At 39.4% G+C, this 18306-nt stretch overlaps 1 protein-coding gene across 2 annotated transcripts in view; it reads right to left on the reverse strand.

The window, feature by feature from the left end:
* LOC119539706 (sine oculis binding protein homolog) overlaps positions 1–18032 on the reverse strand; it is a 153603-nt gene extending 135571 nt beyond the window's left edge. The window contains exons 1-3 of one of the 2 annotated variants that reach the window (XM_037843415.1): positions 17786–18032; positions 4815–4953; positions 2811–2996 (exon numbers count right to left, since the gene is read on the reverse strand). In XM_037843415.1, the coding sequence (XP_037699343.1) occupies positions 2811–2996; positions 4815–4953; positions 17786–17881 (421 nt within the window). In that variant the 5' untranslated portion in view covers positions 17882–18032. The remainder of the gene's footprint in view (positions 1–2810; positions 2997–4814; positions 4954–17785) is intronic. The other variant, XM_037843416.1, reaches the window with a different exon arrangement.
* Positions 18033–18306: the final 274 nt, after the last annotated feature.

An 18306-nucleotide genomic window follows, 5' to 3' on the forward strand; every position in this document is an offset into this window, starting at 1 on the left:
AGAGCTGAAATGATTAACTAGGCAGAAGCTTCTGGATAATTTGTGGACTTGACTTGGCTACAGATAATTAAGAGCCATGGAATCCTCACTTCACTGTCAGGGAGGTGGTGGTCAATGTCAGACAGGTTAGGATTAATCCAGACATGTTGCTGTTATTTTCTCAGTGAATAACAAAGTAGCTGGTTCTTCTCCTATGTATGTGCAACAGGAATTAAGACGTTATTCAATCATTCATGTATTCAACAAATATTGATGGAGCACAAATATGTGCCAGAGCTCACCTCAAACCCTGAAAACCCACTATTTTCCTGCCCTTGTTGCTATCTCTTCCTTATGATATTACACAGAAGACCTTGGCAAAGCCTATAGTCTGATTTCAGAACTGTACTCATCTTCCTGTTGGCATGAGACTTTTGCCAATCTTACCCTACAGCAGGGGGCAGCAAACTATGGCCTGGGCCAAACCCTGCCCACCACCTTTCTGTAAATAAAGTTTTATTGGAACACAGCCACGTCCATTTGTTTATGTAATATCTGTGGCTGCTGTCCGGCTACAATAGCAGAATTCAGCAGTGGCAACAAGGACAGTGTGGCCCACAAACCCTAATATCCTCACTATCTGGCCCTTCCCAGAGAAAGTTTGCTGACCCTTGCCCTGGAGAACATGACTAAATCAAAACTCATCTGCCCTGAAGTTTTTTTACTCTGGGACTAAAAGTTTCTAAGTTACTTCAAAGCAAGGAACCCTTCTGTATCGTTACAGGATAGTTGAGGATTAGAGCAGAGACAGAAAATTAAATAACGTCCTTCACTACATTTTGTTTTCAACAGATGAGCACTTGGAGTTCCACAGAAGACAGCATAAAACCACTGGTGTTCAGTTACTCTGGCTTCTAATTCCTCAGAGTTCCTATGTCTAAGACTCCCAAGGCTCAATTTTTGGCCTCTATCCCTTTGCATATTTATTTCCTGATCTGATGTGGAACTAGAGTTAAATAGGAGCTGTGTGCTTGAATTCCACGTGGCTGGCTCAGCAGGATACTCCAGGCAGGTTTTTTGGCATGCCTGACTCATGTTAGCCTCAGCTATGCTAATTTCTAAAGCTGTTTGCTTTGCTCAGATAAATCTTAGAGGCGAATTTCCATTTGGATGCACACCTTTTTATGCACAAATCATGTGCATGATTATTCTAGGGCAGAATAAGGACTGAAAAAAGAAAAAAAGGCATGGGATTTACTTAGTGCCTCTCTGGTGGCAGGTGCCATGTTATGCAAATCACAGACACTTTCTCATCTGATTCCCACCACAACCCCATGAGGGAGGGACAGCGATGCCCATTTTACAGATGGGGAAACTGAAGGCAAGAGAGCTTATGAAACTTGCCCACATTCACAGCTGGTAAGTGACAAAGCCTGGATATGAACCCAATCTTTCTGACTCTAAAGCCCATGTTCTTTTCACTTAGTCACAACAGCTTATTGATACCCTCATTATCACCACCAATCACCTAAGCCACTGGACTTACATTCAAAAATGAACCCTGTATTTATGAAGTAAGTTCCCCCTTCCCCCACAACTGGCCTACGCAGAATATGTCTTTAGTCCCCGGGAGATAAATTTGGACCCCTTTGCACAAAAGAATCAGTGAAAGGAGAATAGGGGCATGAAAAAGGCAAACTTTGACACACCAATTACCTTAGTAATTAGTAGATGAACGCAATTTTAAGAAATTTTGCAAGTAAGTGGATTTTAATGACAAATCTAAGGACCTCAGTATGAAAGGACACTTTTACTACTAAAACGTAGTAGGCCAAGCAAGAGGATATAGCCATAATCACGAAGGAAAATGTTAGTAACACCTGAAATATGGTGTTAATATATCTATAAAAGTCCAGGAATTCAAATCTACAAATATGTTCACTGTTTAAGGAAACATAACCAAGCACCTATCTTCCCTAATAAAAGTACAAGAGTTGGCTTTAGTATGTTACAAAAATACTGCTATAAAAACTCAGTATTTATCACTGTTCAATTCAATGTACGGAAAAATAGCCAGTGCAGCAAATAAGCATTTTAGCAAAATTCCAGCATTTTACCACAAGCCAGATCCAAGTTTATTTAACTTCTTTCTCTGTGTAAAACATCTGTAGCCTAGCTTGCAATATCCCTTAATGCTCAGTCCATTGCTATCTAGAACCAATACACTGGCATCTAATTTTCTGGAAATATAAAAGACTGATTACATTCTTGGGAAGATGAAACTTTCAGATCTCCATTTTTAAAAAGTCTAGCTCAAAGAGAGCTTTCCAGGAATTAGAAAGAACTCTGCAAAGAAGATGAGTAATCTAGGTTGGTTCTTGAGTAGATTTAGACAAAGGCATACTGGGTAACAAGACTACCACATGCTCTTTATAAAACTGTCCCTTCTATCCAAAAATTCACAGAGACCTGGTCCTCACTACACCACACCCAGTTCAACTGTGGTTACATTTTTTCTTGCTAACCAATCATTTTATATATCTTATTTTTAAAACTATTTCATCATTTTTCATTTAAAAAACGTGATTTCAGAGAAGAAAAGTAACTTTTTTTTTGTAGCCATTGGTAGAAGAAGTATATTGTCAGTTGAAAGTTTGGAATTTGCTTAATAAAGCAATAATACTTTGAATAATACGTGCACTAACATGTCTTATCTACAAAGTTGCTAATACAGCCCTTTCCAGAATTAACTTGAGCATTTAATAAATATTAGTAAGATAACAACTCTCCAAGAATCATTATCACTGGAACCCCAGTAATGACTTACTTACCTGCTGGTGGCTTTATGAAAGGTGGTGGAATTAAAGGTACGATAATGGGTACACTGCCATGATCTTTTGACCCTGCAGGTGAGTCACTGAGTCCATTTCCTGTTGCAAGCCCTGAATAGCCTGTGCTTATATTGTATGGTGAAATAACACTGTCCTCGGGTAATTTTGGTTTTGGCAAAGAATTTTCTGCAAAAGAAAAAAATTAATAGTCAATATGACAAAAGGATTTATTCAAAAGACCTAGAATTTTTCTTATGACCGCTTTTTTCAAAGAAAAATGGCCATGTAACAAAACAAATTTTTCTTCTAACTCTTTAAACTCTTTACCAAAACTATACAGGACCATCCTGGACCATTTCAGTCTGTTACCATAAATTTCCAATGGGGTCCTTTATAATTTGCTCTACTACAATAGCTAACATCCCAGTAGTGCCTGTGGCAATGAATTTTAGCACTGCAAAATCCCACCGAAAACTGAGAAGCAATTAGCCTTCTCCATGTACAAAGTGATATAGAACAGACATCACTCTCTGGGTACCAGGAGCAAAGCCTAAACATGACCCTCAGCACTGTAACAAGGTTCCACTGCATTATAAACTCTGGTCATAATATAATCAAATGAACCAATGAAAAGGAAGCAGATGATTGGAAAGAAAACTGCTGTTTCTACAGGGTGTTGGTAACACTCATTAAAATTAACAAAAATGAAAGAAAACTTACAATAATATGAACTTTATGGATTTTATCCTTGTATGGGAAACATTAAAATAAAAAAATTTTTAAAAAAAAAACCTCAATCATTGAATACAACTTCTTCCCTATAGTAGCAAACCCTGGCACTCTCTCCTTCCATGTTCCCCAGAGGCACAGATTATTACCTAGGCCAAGCACTATATGAGCTATTAGTTTATAGAATATAACATATGACTTACACTTTTCATTTCCAGTGAAATTGATGATACTAACTCTGTAACATGAGGTGCACAATTTCATAGCAAGCTTAACACAACATTTGTCACATACACTCAATTCCACATGCCTGGAGGACAGCTCATTTACATTTTGTTGCTTGACGTATAAGAAGAAAGGCGCTGTCTTGAAGACTGGGAATAAAATGCTTGAACAGGTAGTTTATGTCAATAGATTTTGAATGGAATGCAAATACTGATCAAACTGTCAGTGATGACACACAATCAGTTATACCTACATTTTATTGAAGCTCCCCAAATTAGTTTCTTCTCCTCAAACTCCTCCCCTATTCTTTGACCAACAAACTCTCATTCCAAAATTAGATCCATATCAACACTCACCAGTGGTTCCAGGCAATCCCCATAAAATATCTGGTCCTGTAAACCACTGGTAGAATCAGTGTTAATTCAGCTCTGCCAAGCCCCTTTAATTTCCACTCTTTCACTCAGCTTTGAGAAAATTCTTATGGAACAACTTAGAATCTAATCATCTACTACTCTCTTACTTCCCTACCCTATCCAAGGGTGTAGGGACAGGGGAATGGTGAAAACTTCAAACACAAAATGAAAATAAGGCTTCCCTTTAGAATTTCTACAAAAAAGGAGAGTGGGGAGATTACCAAACTAACTGTGAGTCTCCTTTGCAATGTGATAATCCAAAACCTAACATTTCACTTAACAGAAAAGCTCAGTCCAACAATTGATGATATATCAAAGGACTCAGGGAACTAGGAGATGAAGTTAGCAAGCATTGTCATTTTCTATAAAATTGTGGGCAGGACCACAGCATTTAAGGTCCACAGCCCTTGTCTAGTTCTCTCATCGTTGGAAGGAGATTGAGGTGTGCCAATTTTTGTTTTCTGATGTGCTCTTCTATTCTGTGGAATTCTGCTTCTGGGAAAGTACTACTGGGATGTACATTTAAATCAACCATGGGCATAATCAACAAAACCAGAGTCCCAATGCAACTCAGTTCTGGCAGGTCAAGATAGTTAATCCTTCTTCGCACAAACAAAGGGACATTAAATGTCATTACCTTTGAGAACAGAAATGTGCTGCCGGCTCTCCCCATCTGTAGGGTAGCTCCTGAATTCAATATCTTCACCATCTTTCAATTCAACCTTATCATAGCCATACCAACCAAGGAGTTCATTCATGGTGTTTTCTGCAAAGTTCTAAAAGAGAAGCATAGCCCACTTATTTATATAATCAATAACTATTTGAAAAGAATGCATAAACGGATTTCTGTTTGCCCTAACCCGTGCACTTCCAGCTCTGTCCCACCTTCCCTAGAGTTATGTTCACTTTTCAAATTATGTTCAAAAACTGTAATGTATTTAAATTCCAGGATGACACATCCAATTATGACAGGTCTTCAGACATTTGCAATTTAAAGGTAATAAGAAAAAAAGCTATTTGTCAGTTTGGCTTATGAATAGGAAGTTCATATATCAGCACATTCTTCTGCGAGGTCTATATCTCACACTTACACAAAAATATTAAAAAGTAAAGCACAAAAACAGCTGAGAAGAAAAGGTTTTAAAATTAAAACAATCAACCTCTTTGTGCCTCATCTTAGTTTAAATTAGAATTGCTTTCTGATTCAGGTGCTGCTTCTTAACATGACGCTTATCTCACATAAAGCAAAATCTCAACAAAAAAAATAATTTCTAAATTAACCACTACTCTACAGGAAGCTGAATGGTTTACAAGGGTCTTCCTTTTTAACATTCCCTTTTGAAGAGTATTCTTTAAAAATCAATGCACATCTCTCTCTCAGCCAACTCTGCAAATAAACTCACTGCTCTCCCCACTACATGGGACATGACTCCCAGGGGTGTAAGTCTCCCTGGCAACATGGGACATGACTCCCAGGGATGATCCTGGCCCTAGCATCATGGAACTGAAAAAGGCTTCTTGACCAAAAGGGAGAAAATAAATGAAACAAAATAAAGTTTCAGAGGCTAAGAGATTGTTCAAATAGAGCTGAGAGGTCATTCTAGAGGTTATTATTACGCATTATATTGATATTCCTTTTCAGTTTCTAGTGTATTAGAATAGCTAGAAGGAAATATCAGAATCTGTTGAACTGTAACCCAACAAACTTGATTCTTGATGATGATTGTATAACTATATAGCTTGTATCATGTGACCATGTGGTTGTGAAAACCTTGAGACTGGCACTCCCTTTATCTAGTGTATGGGCAGAAGAGTAATAAAACAAAGACAAAAATATATATAAATAATAGGGGGGAATAAAGGGTATGAGATGTTTTGGGTGTTTTTTTAATTTTAATTTTAATTTTTTTCTTTATTTTGGAGTAATGAAAATGTTCTAAAATTGATTGTGGCAATGAATGCACAATTTGATGATACTATGAGCCATTGACTGTATACTTTGGATGGATTATATGGTGTGTGAATATATCTCAATAAAATTGCATTTAGAAAAACAATCAATAAAGGAAGAAAAACATCCTGAAAAAAAAAATCAATGCATAATTTGCTTTACAAATTTCATTAGCGACAGATTCTTTCTCCAGGAAATCAAAGGTCACTATGATTGTCTTTTGACAATTAACATACAAGCACCATGTAACCTTTAAGGTTACTAGCCAGTCCAAATTTTGGATAATGTGTGAAAACACGTTATGAACTATACATCAATATATAAACATAAGGTATTATTATTATTGTTTAGTATAGCTATCAAATTTTCAAAATGATGGGTATAATTGGACAGATTTAAAGCTTTTACTTTCACACTGTTTTTATTAATTTATCAACTGCTAGATCTGGCAAGGAGAGGTGACACTGTGTGAGTGAATGATCTTAGCGCTCATGTGTGCCTGACAGCATCTCTGCCTGGCAAGGCACCAGGAGCCTCCTAAACTGAGCTGGACAAACTACATATTCTAACCTTCTCTGTAGTTCAAAGAATCTCTTATTATTCTCTTTAGAAGCTGTCATTTCTAAATTACCCTGGGACGTATAGTTTATACACCTGAAATTAAAGCACCAAGGCTTCAAGCCAGAGCGTGCACAGCCTCAGCCTGTGAGCACCACATTTTCTTGAATTTCATGACTTTAGATTTCAGCAGGGGTTGCATAAAAAAGAAAAGATCGTACACTATTGATCCTAAAAATCAAACCTGGCATTTCAAACCACCCACGGGATGCTAGAAGTTTTGCTTTAGTACCCACTTAAGCTTGGAGCTCCAACTGGGTCAATCTGTGATGGTACAGGGCACCAGCAATTAAAAAAAAATAATCTAACCAGAGCGATTCAGAGTCACCATCCACAGGGCCAACAGTCAGCCATATCATGCTTTAGTAAGGCATTTAGTCTCTCTGATGGCTGGTGGTATCCACATTAAATAGTCATTCTTCTCATGAATGCACAAAGATGGTCTGATCAATACGAATAATAAGCTCAACAACTCCAGGAATACCACTGAGAAGGACTGGGCTAAATGCTTTGCTCTACTCCATTAAAAGAGATTCCTTTAGAGAGGCTAAACTTGCAAATAATTGTGCCTAAGAGTATCCCCCGAGTACCTCTTTGTTGCTCAGATGTGGCCCTCTCTCTCTCTAAATGAGCCACCTCGACAGGTGAACTCACTGCCCTGCCCCCTACGTGGGACCCGACTCCCAGGGGTGTAAATCTCCCTGGCAATGCAGAATATGACTCCCGGGGATGAATCTGGACCCGGCATCATGGGACTGAGAGTATCTTCTTGACCAAAAGGGGGATGCAAAATGAGATGAAATAGTTTCAGTGGCTGAGAGATTTCAAATGGAGTCAAGAGGTCACTCTGGTGGACATTCTTATGCACTATATAGATAACACAACTTAGGTTTTAATGTATTGGAATAGTTAGAAGTAAGTACCTGAAACTACCAAACTCCAACCCAGCAGTCTGGACTCCTGAAGGCAATTATACAATAATGTAGGTTACAAGGGGTGACAGTGTAATTGTGAAGACCTTGTGGATCACACCCCCTTTATCTAGTGTATGGATGAGTAGAAAAATGGGGATAAAAACTAAAGGACAAATGGGGTGGGATGGGGAGGATGATTTGGGTGTTCATTTTTCACTTTTATTTTTTATTCTTGTTCTGGTTCTTTCTGATGTAAGGAAAATTTTCAGAGATAGATTGTGGTGATGAACGCATAACTATGTTTCATACTGTGGACAGTGGATTGTATACCATGGATGACTGTATGGTGTGTGAATGTATTTCAATAAAACTGAATTTAATAAAAATTTTTTAAAAAAAGAGATTCCTTTAATGAGGCATTATTCTCCCTTTACACTCAGTTTCTTTCACTGAGCCAAGTGCTTGACTTCAGAATGACAGTCCCTAAGCACACAAATTGAGGTCCTCCATCAGTGGACTGGAAGCAGAAATCTCCAAGGATGAGGCTTACACACCTTGCATCAAAAAACCAATTCCCAACAGCATTAAAAGCCAAGTTCAAGACATCCTATTGGTCTATGTGCTGTTTGTCCCAATCTGTAAAAGAACTATGCCAACAAGACAAAATCTTTTGCATAGTAACTCCAGGCTACCATTTTATTTTGCAGACTGTTTGTATCTGGATGTGTTACCATATTATTTTGTAGACTGTTTGTATCTGGATGTGTCTCTCTCTGGTTCTGTCTAACCTCTGAAGTGACACAAAGGTTACAGATGCATAATTCATGGAGCAACCTCCTAGCCAAGGATAGATGTGTTTGTTTTAGTCCAGCTGCAAATCCATTCAGCCTTTCAGAACCAATCCCTGGCATGGGATCCAGAAGTTTCAGACAGCTGGGTAAAAACTGAAACCTCAACTGGATTATTAACACCAAATCCATAATATTTGGGTATCTTAAGTGCATCACTCAGTTTATGGTTTGTGCTGAAAATGCAAGGTTTCATGGAGCAATCAACATGAACTTCATCTATTCCATTATTTTCAAGTTATTATAAATGTCACTGAAAATAAACTCTTAAAGCATTTCCTTTCTTGTCATTGGAAATAAAAATAAATACTTTAATGTTGTGATATATGACTGCAAAAACAAAAGGTTTAGAAAGCCTCATGCCATAAGTCTCAAATTTTAATGAAAGGAGGAGCAAGATGAGAGAGAGAAATCAAATAACTCTGTCTTATACACTATTGTATTAAGAAATCAAAGAATCCCAAGGAATAAAGAATTTAATTTTTTTTAATGTTCTAGGTAGCATTTGACACCAGATATCATTTTGCACTTTTTTTTTGTGCTAAACCAAAGTAAATGAAATAGATTTTAGGAGTTAGCATCCAAGAAACATAACATATTCTAGAATAAATTAATTTAATGTTTATGGCCCATAAGGGTTTTTGAGTCTGGTAGAGAATTCCAACAGTCATTTTTTTGACCTTTTTTGTATCATTATTCTTAAAAGAATTATTCCTTTCCTACATAAATTTCTTACAGTTTTTTTTTTAAGGCAAAAAAAAAAAGGTGATAAAAGTTAAATGCAGGAGATTTTGAGGTGAGGATGTTCAATAATACTGCTACAATCTATCATACCAAGGGAGAATGTGAAATTTGCTCCCCAAAAAGCTTTAAGAGAAGTGCAGCCAGCATTTAAGAGTCGTAGGACAGGATTAGAGAGGCTCTTAAAGTCCCTCTAGCTCTAGATTTTGTGAAATCAATGAACTTCTACTTATATGAGAAATGAAATACATTTTGCAAAAGAATAACAATTATAGTGATCACACATCATGAATTTTACCAAACATCCACTATTTCAAATATTTTATCATTGCTTCCATAAGCCATCAAAATGTGCCAGAAGTTTCAAGATTTTGGCATCCAAATTACTTTTTGCAGACTGCTTCTCGCCCTTGGAAGTGGCACAAAAATCCTTTCATACCATGTGGTCCGATTTGGGTTTGGAAAATAGGCCACTATAATTACAATGATAACGTCTAACACTCTCATAGCACTTTACAGCATTTCCACATTCTTCAACACTCTTGTTCCTTTCAAAAACTTTATGTATTAGCCATTTTGATTTCCATAATGAACTTTTGGTGATCTTATCTGACATCCTCATTTTACAACAGAAAATTAGACCATCAAGAGGATAAATGACAGACATGAGAGATCACCCAGCAAAGCCAAAACTAAAATACTAGTCTTCTGGTTCTGATACCATGCCTCTTCTTATTATAAATTCTGTACAGTCCAATGTGTCAGCAATTCCAAAGAAGCTACCACCCTGGACCAAAGAATTGCAAAAAAAAATCATACCATAGGATGTCAATATCATATATAAAGAGCTTTCCAACCAGGGCAATGTCTATCGATACTGAGACTCTCTTGTTTTCAGATTTGATCACTTATCCCTAATCTCCTTAACTACTTGTATTCTTGGAAAAGGAATTCTCAAAATTCACAATTAAAGTTTAGTCTTCTCATTTTACAATTTTCTGACATCACATCTGACTCTTATCGCGTTGCACTTCTAATACCTAAACCCCCTTCTCTTCCTCACCCTCTCCAATTTCACTCCCTCACCTCCTGAGACCCTAAGAAAGAAGACAATCCTAACATTTAGTCTGAAAGCATAATCTCTTTCTAGAATTAAAAAATAAAAGAATCATAGAAAGATAGGTGGAAAAGCAGGAAATTTTACCGTTTTCCCACTCTTCATGAGTTAGTTCTTCAATGCTGGCACAATTTAATTTTGTTGGAACTTAATTCTCAGGACATTCATTAGACTCCTTCTTTATTCAAGCAGAAGTACTATGCAAATGTCAAAGTTCAATCTAAATAATTTTTAATTTATCATTTCATCAGGTAAATAATCAAGGGTTGACTTCAAGGCACTTCAAAAATAAGAGTAATTAAAAATTGTCAAAATACCTCTGAAATACAAGTATGTCAAAGTCTTCAAAGAGGACTGATGATTTTTTAAACTTTGAAATCAACACACAGTTTTAGAAATAATGAGGTAGGTTCCACTGATTGGGATTTTTTTTTTCATTCCAGGCCATGCATAACTGAATGTCCATATGTTTTCAACTTTGTATCCTACCCAAGAGAGCAGAAAGTTTTCGAAGAGCTATTCACCCAAATGAGAGAAAAGCCATGCCCATCCTCTCCTCTCCACAAACATATTCCCACTTTAACTCGAACTCCCAGTTCTAGAAAAATGTATCATTTGGCCCAACTACATGGTAAGTTACTTGAGGGCAGGAGCCTTTTTCTTTTTATGCCTCGCCTAGCACAACGCCTTACACTTTGAATGCACCCAAAAAATATGCTAAAACATTTGGAAGCTTCCACAAATATCAAAGAAATATATAAATACAGAGAAATGATCAAATGAAATTCAGGAAAACCTGATTTTAAAAATAAAAATATGAAAAAAGTATCATATCTAGTGTTAGTGAGAATATTAAGTAAACGAACAGTCTCATACTATTAGGAATTTAAATTGATACAATCTTTAGAAAGAGTCAATTGACCCTATGCATTAAAAGCCTTAAAATTTACATTCTCTGACTCAGCTATTTTATTTCTAGGAATTTTAGGAACTATTCTAAGGAAATAACTGTAAAACTATTCATGTCTGGAAAGGTTTAAATCAGTGTTGTTTTCCTAGAAACAAATGTTAACTATAGGAATTTGGTTAAATAAATTATAGTTTGGTCATATAATGGAATACAATTTTTCCACTAGATACATGGATAAATTTTTATAGCAACAGAAAAATATTCATAATATATTAAGTTTTAAAAGGCAGCTTAGTACACTGAGACCGTTTTTGTTTTTTTAAAAAGCTATATATCACACATAGAAAATGGCATGAAAACTTACATTAAAATTTGACAGTAATTGTGATTATATCTGTTGAAAAATTATACTTTGTTTTTCTGTTAAGCATCATTGGATGCACTAACACAAATAAAGAAATGGAATATGCAGAAGAAAGGCAGAGCTCTGTTCAGAATTCCAAAGTGAAGCAGGAGTTGAATTTGACTAGTAGTCAGTTTCAAGCACTATTCCCAGGCTGGCACTACAGGTTTTTGGCTTGAAATCCTTTGAAGATGGTCACTGTGCTCTATTTTGCTTTGTTTTGCAGCATTGTTCTCAGCCACAACACAATGATTATAATTCAGTACTGAAGGCAAAGGACACATCCAGACACTAATACCCAACTCTGGCCTAGAGCAGGCCTCAGGAGAAAGCCTTGTTCTCTCGATGACATATTATGAATCGGATGGCATAGATAGGTTTATGAAACCAAAATTGTGTGCTTCCACACATAAAATCTATGGGTTGTTTTTTGTTTCGTTTCATTTTATTTTTTGGTTGTGACAGAACAGATAATTATATCTCCACATTTTAATCTGCTGCCTGGACATCCAATGTCCTAAAAGGGTCAAACAAATGCTGTGAAACTGATGATACTGGTCCTCAGGCTGACACTGTGGCAAGTGTGGCAGGTGTGCAGCTGTGTGCAGCTGTGTCCTATCACAGCTGCAGAATTGCCCTCAAAATCACCAACACTGTTACATTGTTTTCCCTCTGTGCCAAAGCCAAAGCCACTGGCCTTAAAGCCCTACAGAGTTCCACAGGCGTTTGGTTATATAAGAGACATAAACACCCATCAGTTGATAGATCCTTAAATATACATTCAGCAAATCTTACTTACCTCATGCTTTCATGTACGTTTATGTTTCAATTAGCACTATCGAAAAAGAAAGTGCTTTTTTTCCCCTTCTCATTCTACCCTGTAATATCCCTCCTCTTCTAGAAAAATATTCAATAATCTTATTAGCTTGAGAGTGTAAGTAGTTGGTTTCCAATTCCACAAGAGGAAGTTTTAGACTTCAGGGATTTTTAAATGATCCATCTTCTACTACTTCTAATAATTAAAAAAAAAAAGCATATAAAGACAATAAAAGGGACATTTCCTACAAGCTATAGGAAGTCTAGTCACCCTAAAAAGACACTCTTTCCCTGGAACTCTCCTTTTTCAGAGTCACTTATGCTCACTGATATTCGCCTTTCGTGAGGCCCTGTTTTCGACTTTCCTTTAAAAACTCTGTTACCTCTTGGTTTCTATGAGTCTGTCTTTCACACAAGGGGAGTAGGATTTGGCTTCTCAGAGCAGTGCTTGGCAAGCACAGAGGCAGGAAACGCAGAAGGGAATGAGTCTGTCAGACTCATTTTCTTCTAGTTCAAATGTTTATTTCAGATTCGGGAGGAAGTGGAGTGGTTCCTTTCCATTTCCTCGTCTCTGGAACCCGCAAGTTGTATAAGGCGTAGAGAATTACGCTCTACCACACATCACACTCCCAGGTTCACAGATGGAGCTAGAGACTCATCCCCCAAACCCCCACTTTGAACGGTCTCTTACGGGTTTAGACTGGAGCCTTGAGTAGCACAGCTGACAGGGATGCTGAGGACAAGGCTGGTGGGCTCAGGAATATCCTGTCCCAGCTCCCAAGGGGCAAGGGCCATGTCCTGACTTACATTAGTCCTCAGCCCTGCCACGTGGCACACCTGAAGCCACTGCTCAGCTGGGAGGTCTGACATTATTCGTCAATGTCACAGTGAGATCTGACCCCAAGCCCACTTTCTAGGTTCCTTAGGCTTACTGTCAGACCTCAGTATGAAGTTTCAGTGGCCAGACTTAAAAGATATATCTGTTTTGGTAATGAGCTGCTTTCAACCCTAAATGCACTGACTTTTCCAATCTACACTCTGATTTCTCTAATTTTTTTTAACCTCCAAGCTATATACCATACTGCATTCACCAGCCCAGCTCTGCAACTAGCTTTGTTGTCTACACAACTGACATAAGTCATTCTTTAATGTCAAAAGAATATCAGAAACCAAACTAGAAAATCTTGTGGTGAGTTTACTACTAAACTCTAACAGATGTGCCTAACAAACTGTAGGCATAGGAACTGAAGCATAATTTTAGATACAAATTACTTACTGAGAATATTTATAGACAGAAAACTTCTTCAGCAAAGGAGACTCTATGACACTTAACACAGATTATCCTGTAGCTAAACATTTGCATTAATAATAGCTTGTTTAGGAATGCCCAGGGCAGAACATCCTTGATCCAATCATGTTGCTTTTGTCAAAGAGTTTTAGAAGATAAAAATCTGACTCACTATCTCTAGTCATAGTTTAGAGTTTTGAGTTGTATTATTGTTTGACAGCCACTGATCACAGTTCACTAAGATCCATGTTTATGTATGGACCCATGTGTGCTCTTAAATGCAGCGATATTTACTCGTATCTGTATATGTCCGCTTGTACAAATAGTTTTTATATATTATATCTACTGTATTCTGGATGAACTCCTGAAACTAATGAACCCTTCCATATGTTCAAATTCCTTTGTCAGACCCATTTATTATGATATGTGTAAGCTAACAGTATATTGAAGACGTATTACATTAGACACAATTACAATATTCACTTTAGAAATCAAAAGTAGTCAAAATATAAATTGAATTGCCATCTAATTTTTTAAAATCATCTCTATTAGTCACTAATTAAATCAGGCATATTAATCGTAAGTCAAGTCAAGTCACCATAAAAGCAATCAAGAAAAATTGGGATGAAGGTAAGAAGAAAAAAAAGGAAAGAAATATTGTAAAGGTCATAGTCAGGCATTCATTTCAACCTGAAGACCTTTTCACTGAAGTAGACTATAAGAAAGCTATGCCAACTCATGTATTTTCACACAGAGAATTATATTGTATCAAATTTAAATTTGTTACAACTGTCATGTACATTAAACCAGTGATAACAAAAATGTAACAATATCTGATTTAGTGAAACAGCAACCAACATTAGTTCCCAGCCACATGAGGACAATCTCCGATGCCATGACTGGTGTCAGCTAAACCTCAGCTGGTTTGTCTTCTCCAGCCATTTTTGAATAAATATGTGACTATCTCAATTAGGAAATCTTGAAGGAAGTCTCTCTGATGAGGCAATTTTGTTGCTCATTCTCAGTGTCCTGCATTTGCTGTACTTAAAATAGACACTTGTACCAATGTCCTTTCTATTTCCCGAAGGGGAAAAAAAAAATCACATACACACCAGCCCTTTTTCTTTCAGCTCACAGAGAAGCAACTCGATCCAACCAGTGTTGAAACCTGAGTAGGTCACTGTACACCACGATAAAATTCCCTAATCCCTGAGCCAAATCTCCCTAAGGGGGGCCTCCTCCTGATCCTCCACTTCCCAGACTGACTTTTCCATTCCCTCTCTTTCCCCCTTTCATTCCCCCTACCTTCTAGCCTTGATATGTGATCCACGGTGGGGGCTCAGGTTTCCGTTTTTACAGCTTAGGCTGTGCTAGCTGTATACATTCCTTTCTTTCTGCTGGGCAGTGATTACTTACCAGGGCTTAGTTTACACTGGTCCAGATGAAAGCCGTTCAGACGAAGGCAAACACAGCCAGGCAGCTCCAGCGGCACCGATATGAAGCTACACAAGGCCACATTGTGTTCTCGGTGACATTTTGTTGCACACGTTTTTGCACAGGGCAACCAACTTGTTATGTTACTCTACACTTTAGATTTGAGGAGATGGAGGCCTAATAATACCATGAGGTTTGGGATGGGGTTTTGTTGTTATTGTTGCTAATATTAAAAGCAGAAAAATATTAATGAGTTCAAAATAATCTTTCCACCTACTGACCTTGAGAAACCACTTCTTAAACGAGGGCTTCTGGTGCCGTTATATTAGAGCAAACCTTCTAAACAATTCCACTAGAAATGTGATTTGAGGTCTAGCACTTAGTGAGCATGACTAAAGATTTCGGCCAGGACTCCCTTACATTGTTCCAAACCAGCGAGAGAGAAAAAAAAATCTTAGAGGCAACTAATTATTTGTTGCATAAAACTTCTTATTTAATGCTGCTGTGTATTAAAATGATGAGGATTAGAACTTCAAATAGTAAGCAGTGATTTGAAAGAAAAATAACATTTAAAAAAGAGGAAATTCTGTGCACCAAGGTTAATTCCATACTTAGTCCTATGGCACTGGCTAAAAATTGTGTAATTTTTCCCCTTCACACAATGTTGTTTTTGTTTCTTCCTCACCAGTTCAGACAAACATCTGTTATACTGTAGAAGGACAACTATCTCCCAAACCACGGAGTGCGCCTGCAGCCAAAGTCAACAACGAGAGCCCCAAGCATAGAGCACAGTCAGCCTTTATATCCAGCCGGGATAACATTTCACATGTTTTGATTAAAATTAGCTAATTTGTAATTCTAGAACCTATGAAACTTAAAAGCTGCCATCCATATAGATCACATTAGGCAGCATTTTAAAGGGCCAGTGTGCACAGTGATTTCCTAATGGCCTTCCTCCCCTCCCCGCCCCCCATTTAAAATGAAATGGAAAAGTAATCTGGAAATGCAAAGCAGGAGAGTAGGGTAGAGTGAGGAAGAATGGTTATTGTAGAGTGTTTCAATTCCACAAAGACAACAACTTCTACTACTCTTAAAAAACGTAAACAACAACTATTATTGGAATCAATGGTGGTGTCCATCAAAAGGGACAGCATTGATTTCCAAGGCGATTCATCCTTAACTCTCCATTGAACTGATGCTGCCCCTCATGCTTCCAGGCACTAAATTCCTTACCCAGACATAAAAACCCTAATTCCAAAATTTAGATTACTACTAACATTTCAGGGAGGAGGGGAAAGCTAAGCATATGCACATATAGGATGTATATACATGTACCCCTTTCTAAGCGTGGGCTATATACAAGGCACACTCACAGAATACGCTCCTTCAAATCAAGAAAATGTCAAAATGTGAAATTTTTAGTTAATTGCAGGCCATTTTCATCCAGTTTGTCTTTTAAATAGAAAGTTAACCTAACTGACCAAGTCAGCTGGCCGTGTTAAGAATTCTGTGCAGAAGACGGGGAACCCAAGAAGGCTGCAGAATGCAAACTAAATGCCCCGAAACCTGCTACTTCTTTGTAACTCACAGAAGGAAAAAATATATTTAAAAAACAAGAAATATAAACAAGACAGACTCATGAAATCAATCAAACCCTCGCTCGGGCAAAAACAGCAACTTCATGGAATTAAGGGGCGCGGAGGGGGGGCAGTATGAGGGGGCCCAGAGCTGAGCGGCGTTCTTGTGCAATCGCTCCAACGCGAACAGCTGGAGCGCCAGGCTGCTGCGTTCGCCACCTCTGGAGAACCGCTGGCCTGGCGGGGAGCCCGGCCTCGCTAGCCCGACTGGTCTTTCGGAACAATGGGCAGGCGCCCTACGAAAGGCGCCCCTTAGACAGTTCTCTTGCAGCGGGGCTTGTTCGGGGCTGATGACCTGGGAAGGGAGGCATGCAAAGGCCAGCGGAAGGCGGAGGCTGCCGAGCGGGAGGAGCCGGCGGGGGCGGGCGAGGCGAGCGGTCATCAGGACCGTACCCAGCCCCGAGCCTCCCGGGCCGCAACTCGCCCCGGCACTGACAGCCTCTTTACCGCGTCGCAGCTGGCTACTTGGAGGAAAGCGGGATTCGAAGATCAGGAAGATGAACTGGGGAGTTGGGTGGAATCGAGCGCTCCCGGGGTGCTTTGGCCGGCGGCTCCTAACTTTGGAGGGATCCGAAGGATGGTTCCCAGAGAAGGGGAAAAAACTATACCGCCCACTAGTAGAGCCTCTTCACCGTCCTCACCGCCTGAAACGCGTCTGTGCCAACTTGGGTTTTATGAGGTTAAACAGTATGTGGTTTATTACCACCACCACCACCACCACCACCCCAGTCAAATATGAGGTAGGCAAATCTCGGGGATACAGACTGCGAGTTAGCCTCTGTTTTGCACCTGGAGGAGGAGCTGAGGCATTCTGGGCATCCTACAGAAACTGACAAGCGCTCCCCAGGACCCCCCGTATCCATACAACGGTCAAAGGGGAGAGGGCGGAAGAAAGAGCTCCGTCTCCCCAGCCCCCGAGGTCCAAAAATACCTTCATTTCCTCATTGATCTCCCTTTTCACTGGGTGAGCTGGTTTCCTGCTCCTTTTATTTTCCGGAGGTCTCCCTTCTTTCTCCATTTCTGCCATGTTTTTGTGTCTGGTTTCTGTGGAGATGAAATGGCTGCTGCTGCCGCCGGCGGTGGTGGTGGCGGTGGTGGTGGTGGTGGTGGTGGTGGAGGTGGTGCTGATGGTGGCAATGCTGGCGGAGGTAGCGGTGCTGGCGGGGCTGGGGCTGGGAGGGGGAGGGAAGGCCGGCGCCGGAGAAGCGGGGTCTCTTCTAGCGGCGAAAAACGTCAGTGGCTGTCAGAGGGAAAGGTAGCTCGGGGAGTCTCGGGGATGCCGCCGCCGCCGCTCCTGCTCCTGCTGCCGCCGCCGCCGCCGCCGCCAACGCCGCCGCTGCCGCCGCTGCCCCTGCCGCCGCCGCTGCTTCTGCCGCTCCCGCCACCGCCGCCGCCGCCGCCGCCGGGCTGCATTCTCGGTGCCCCGTGGAGTCGTCAGCCATCTTCCGTCGC

The sequence above is a fragment of the Choloepus didactylus genome, chromosome 7, assembly GCF_015220235.1.
Source record: "Choloepus didactylus isolate mChoDid1 chromosome 7, mChoDid1.pri, whole genome shotgun sequence".
NCBI lineage: Eukaryota > Metazoa > Chordata > Mammalia > Pilosa > Megalonychidae > Choloepus > Choloepus didactylus.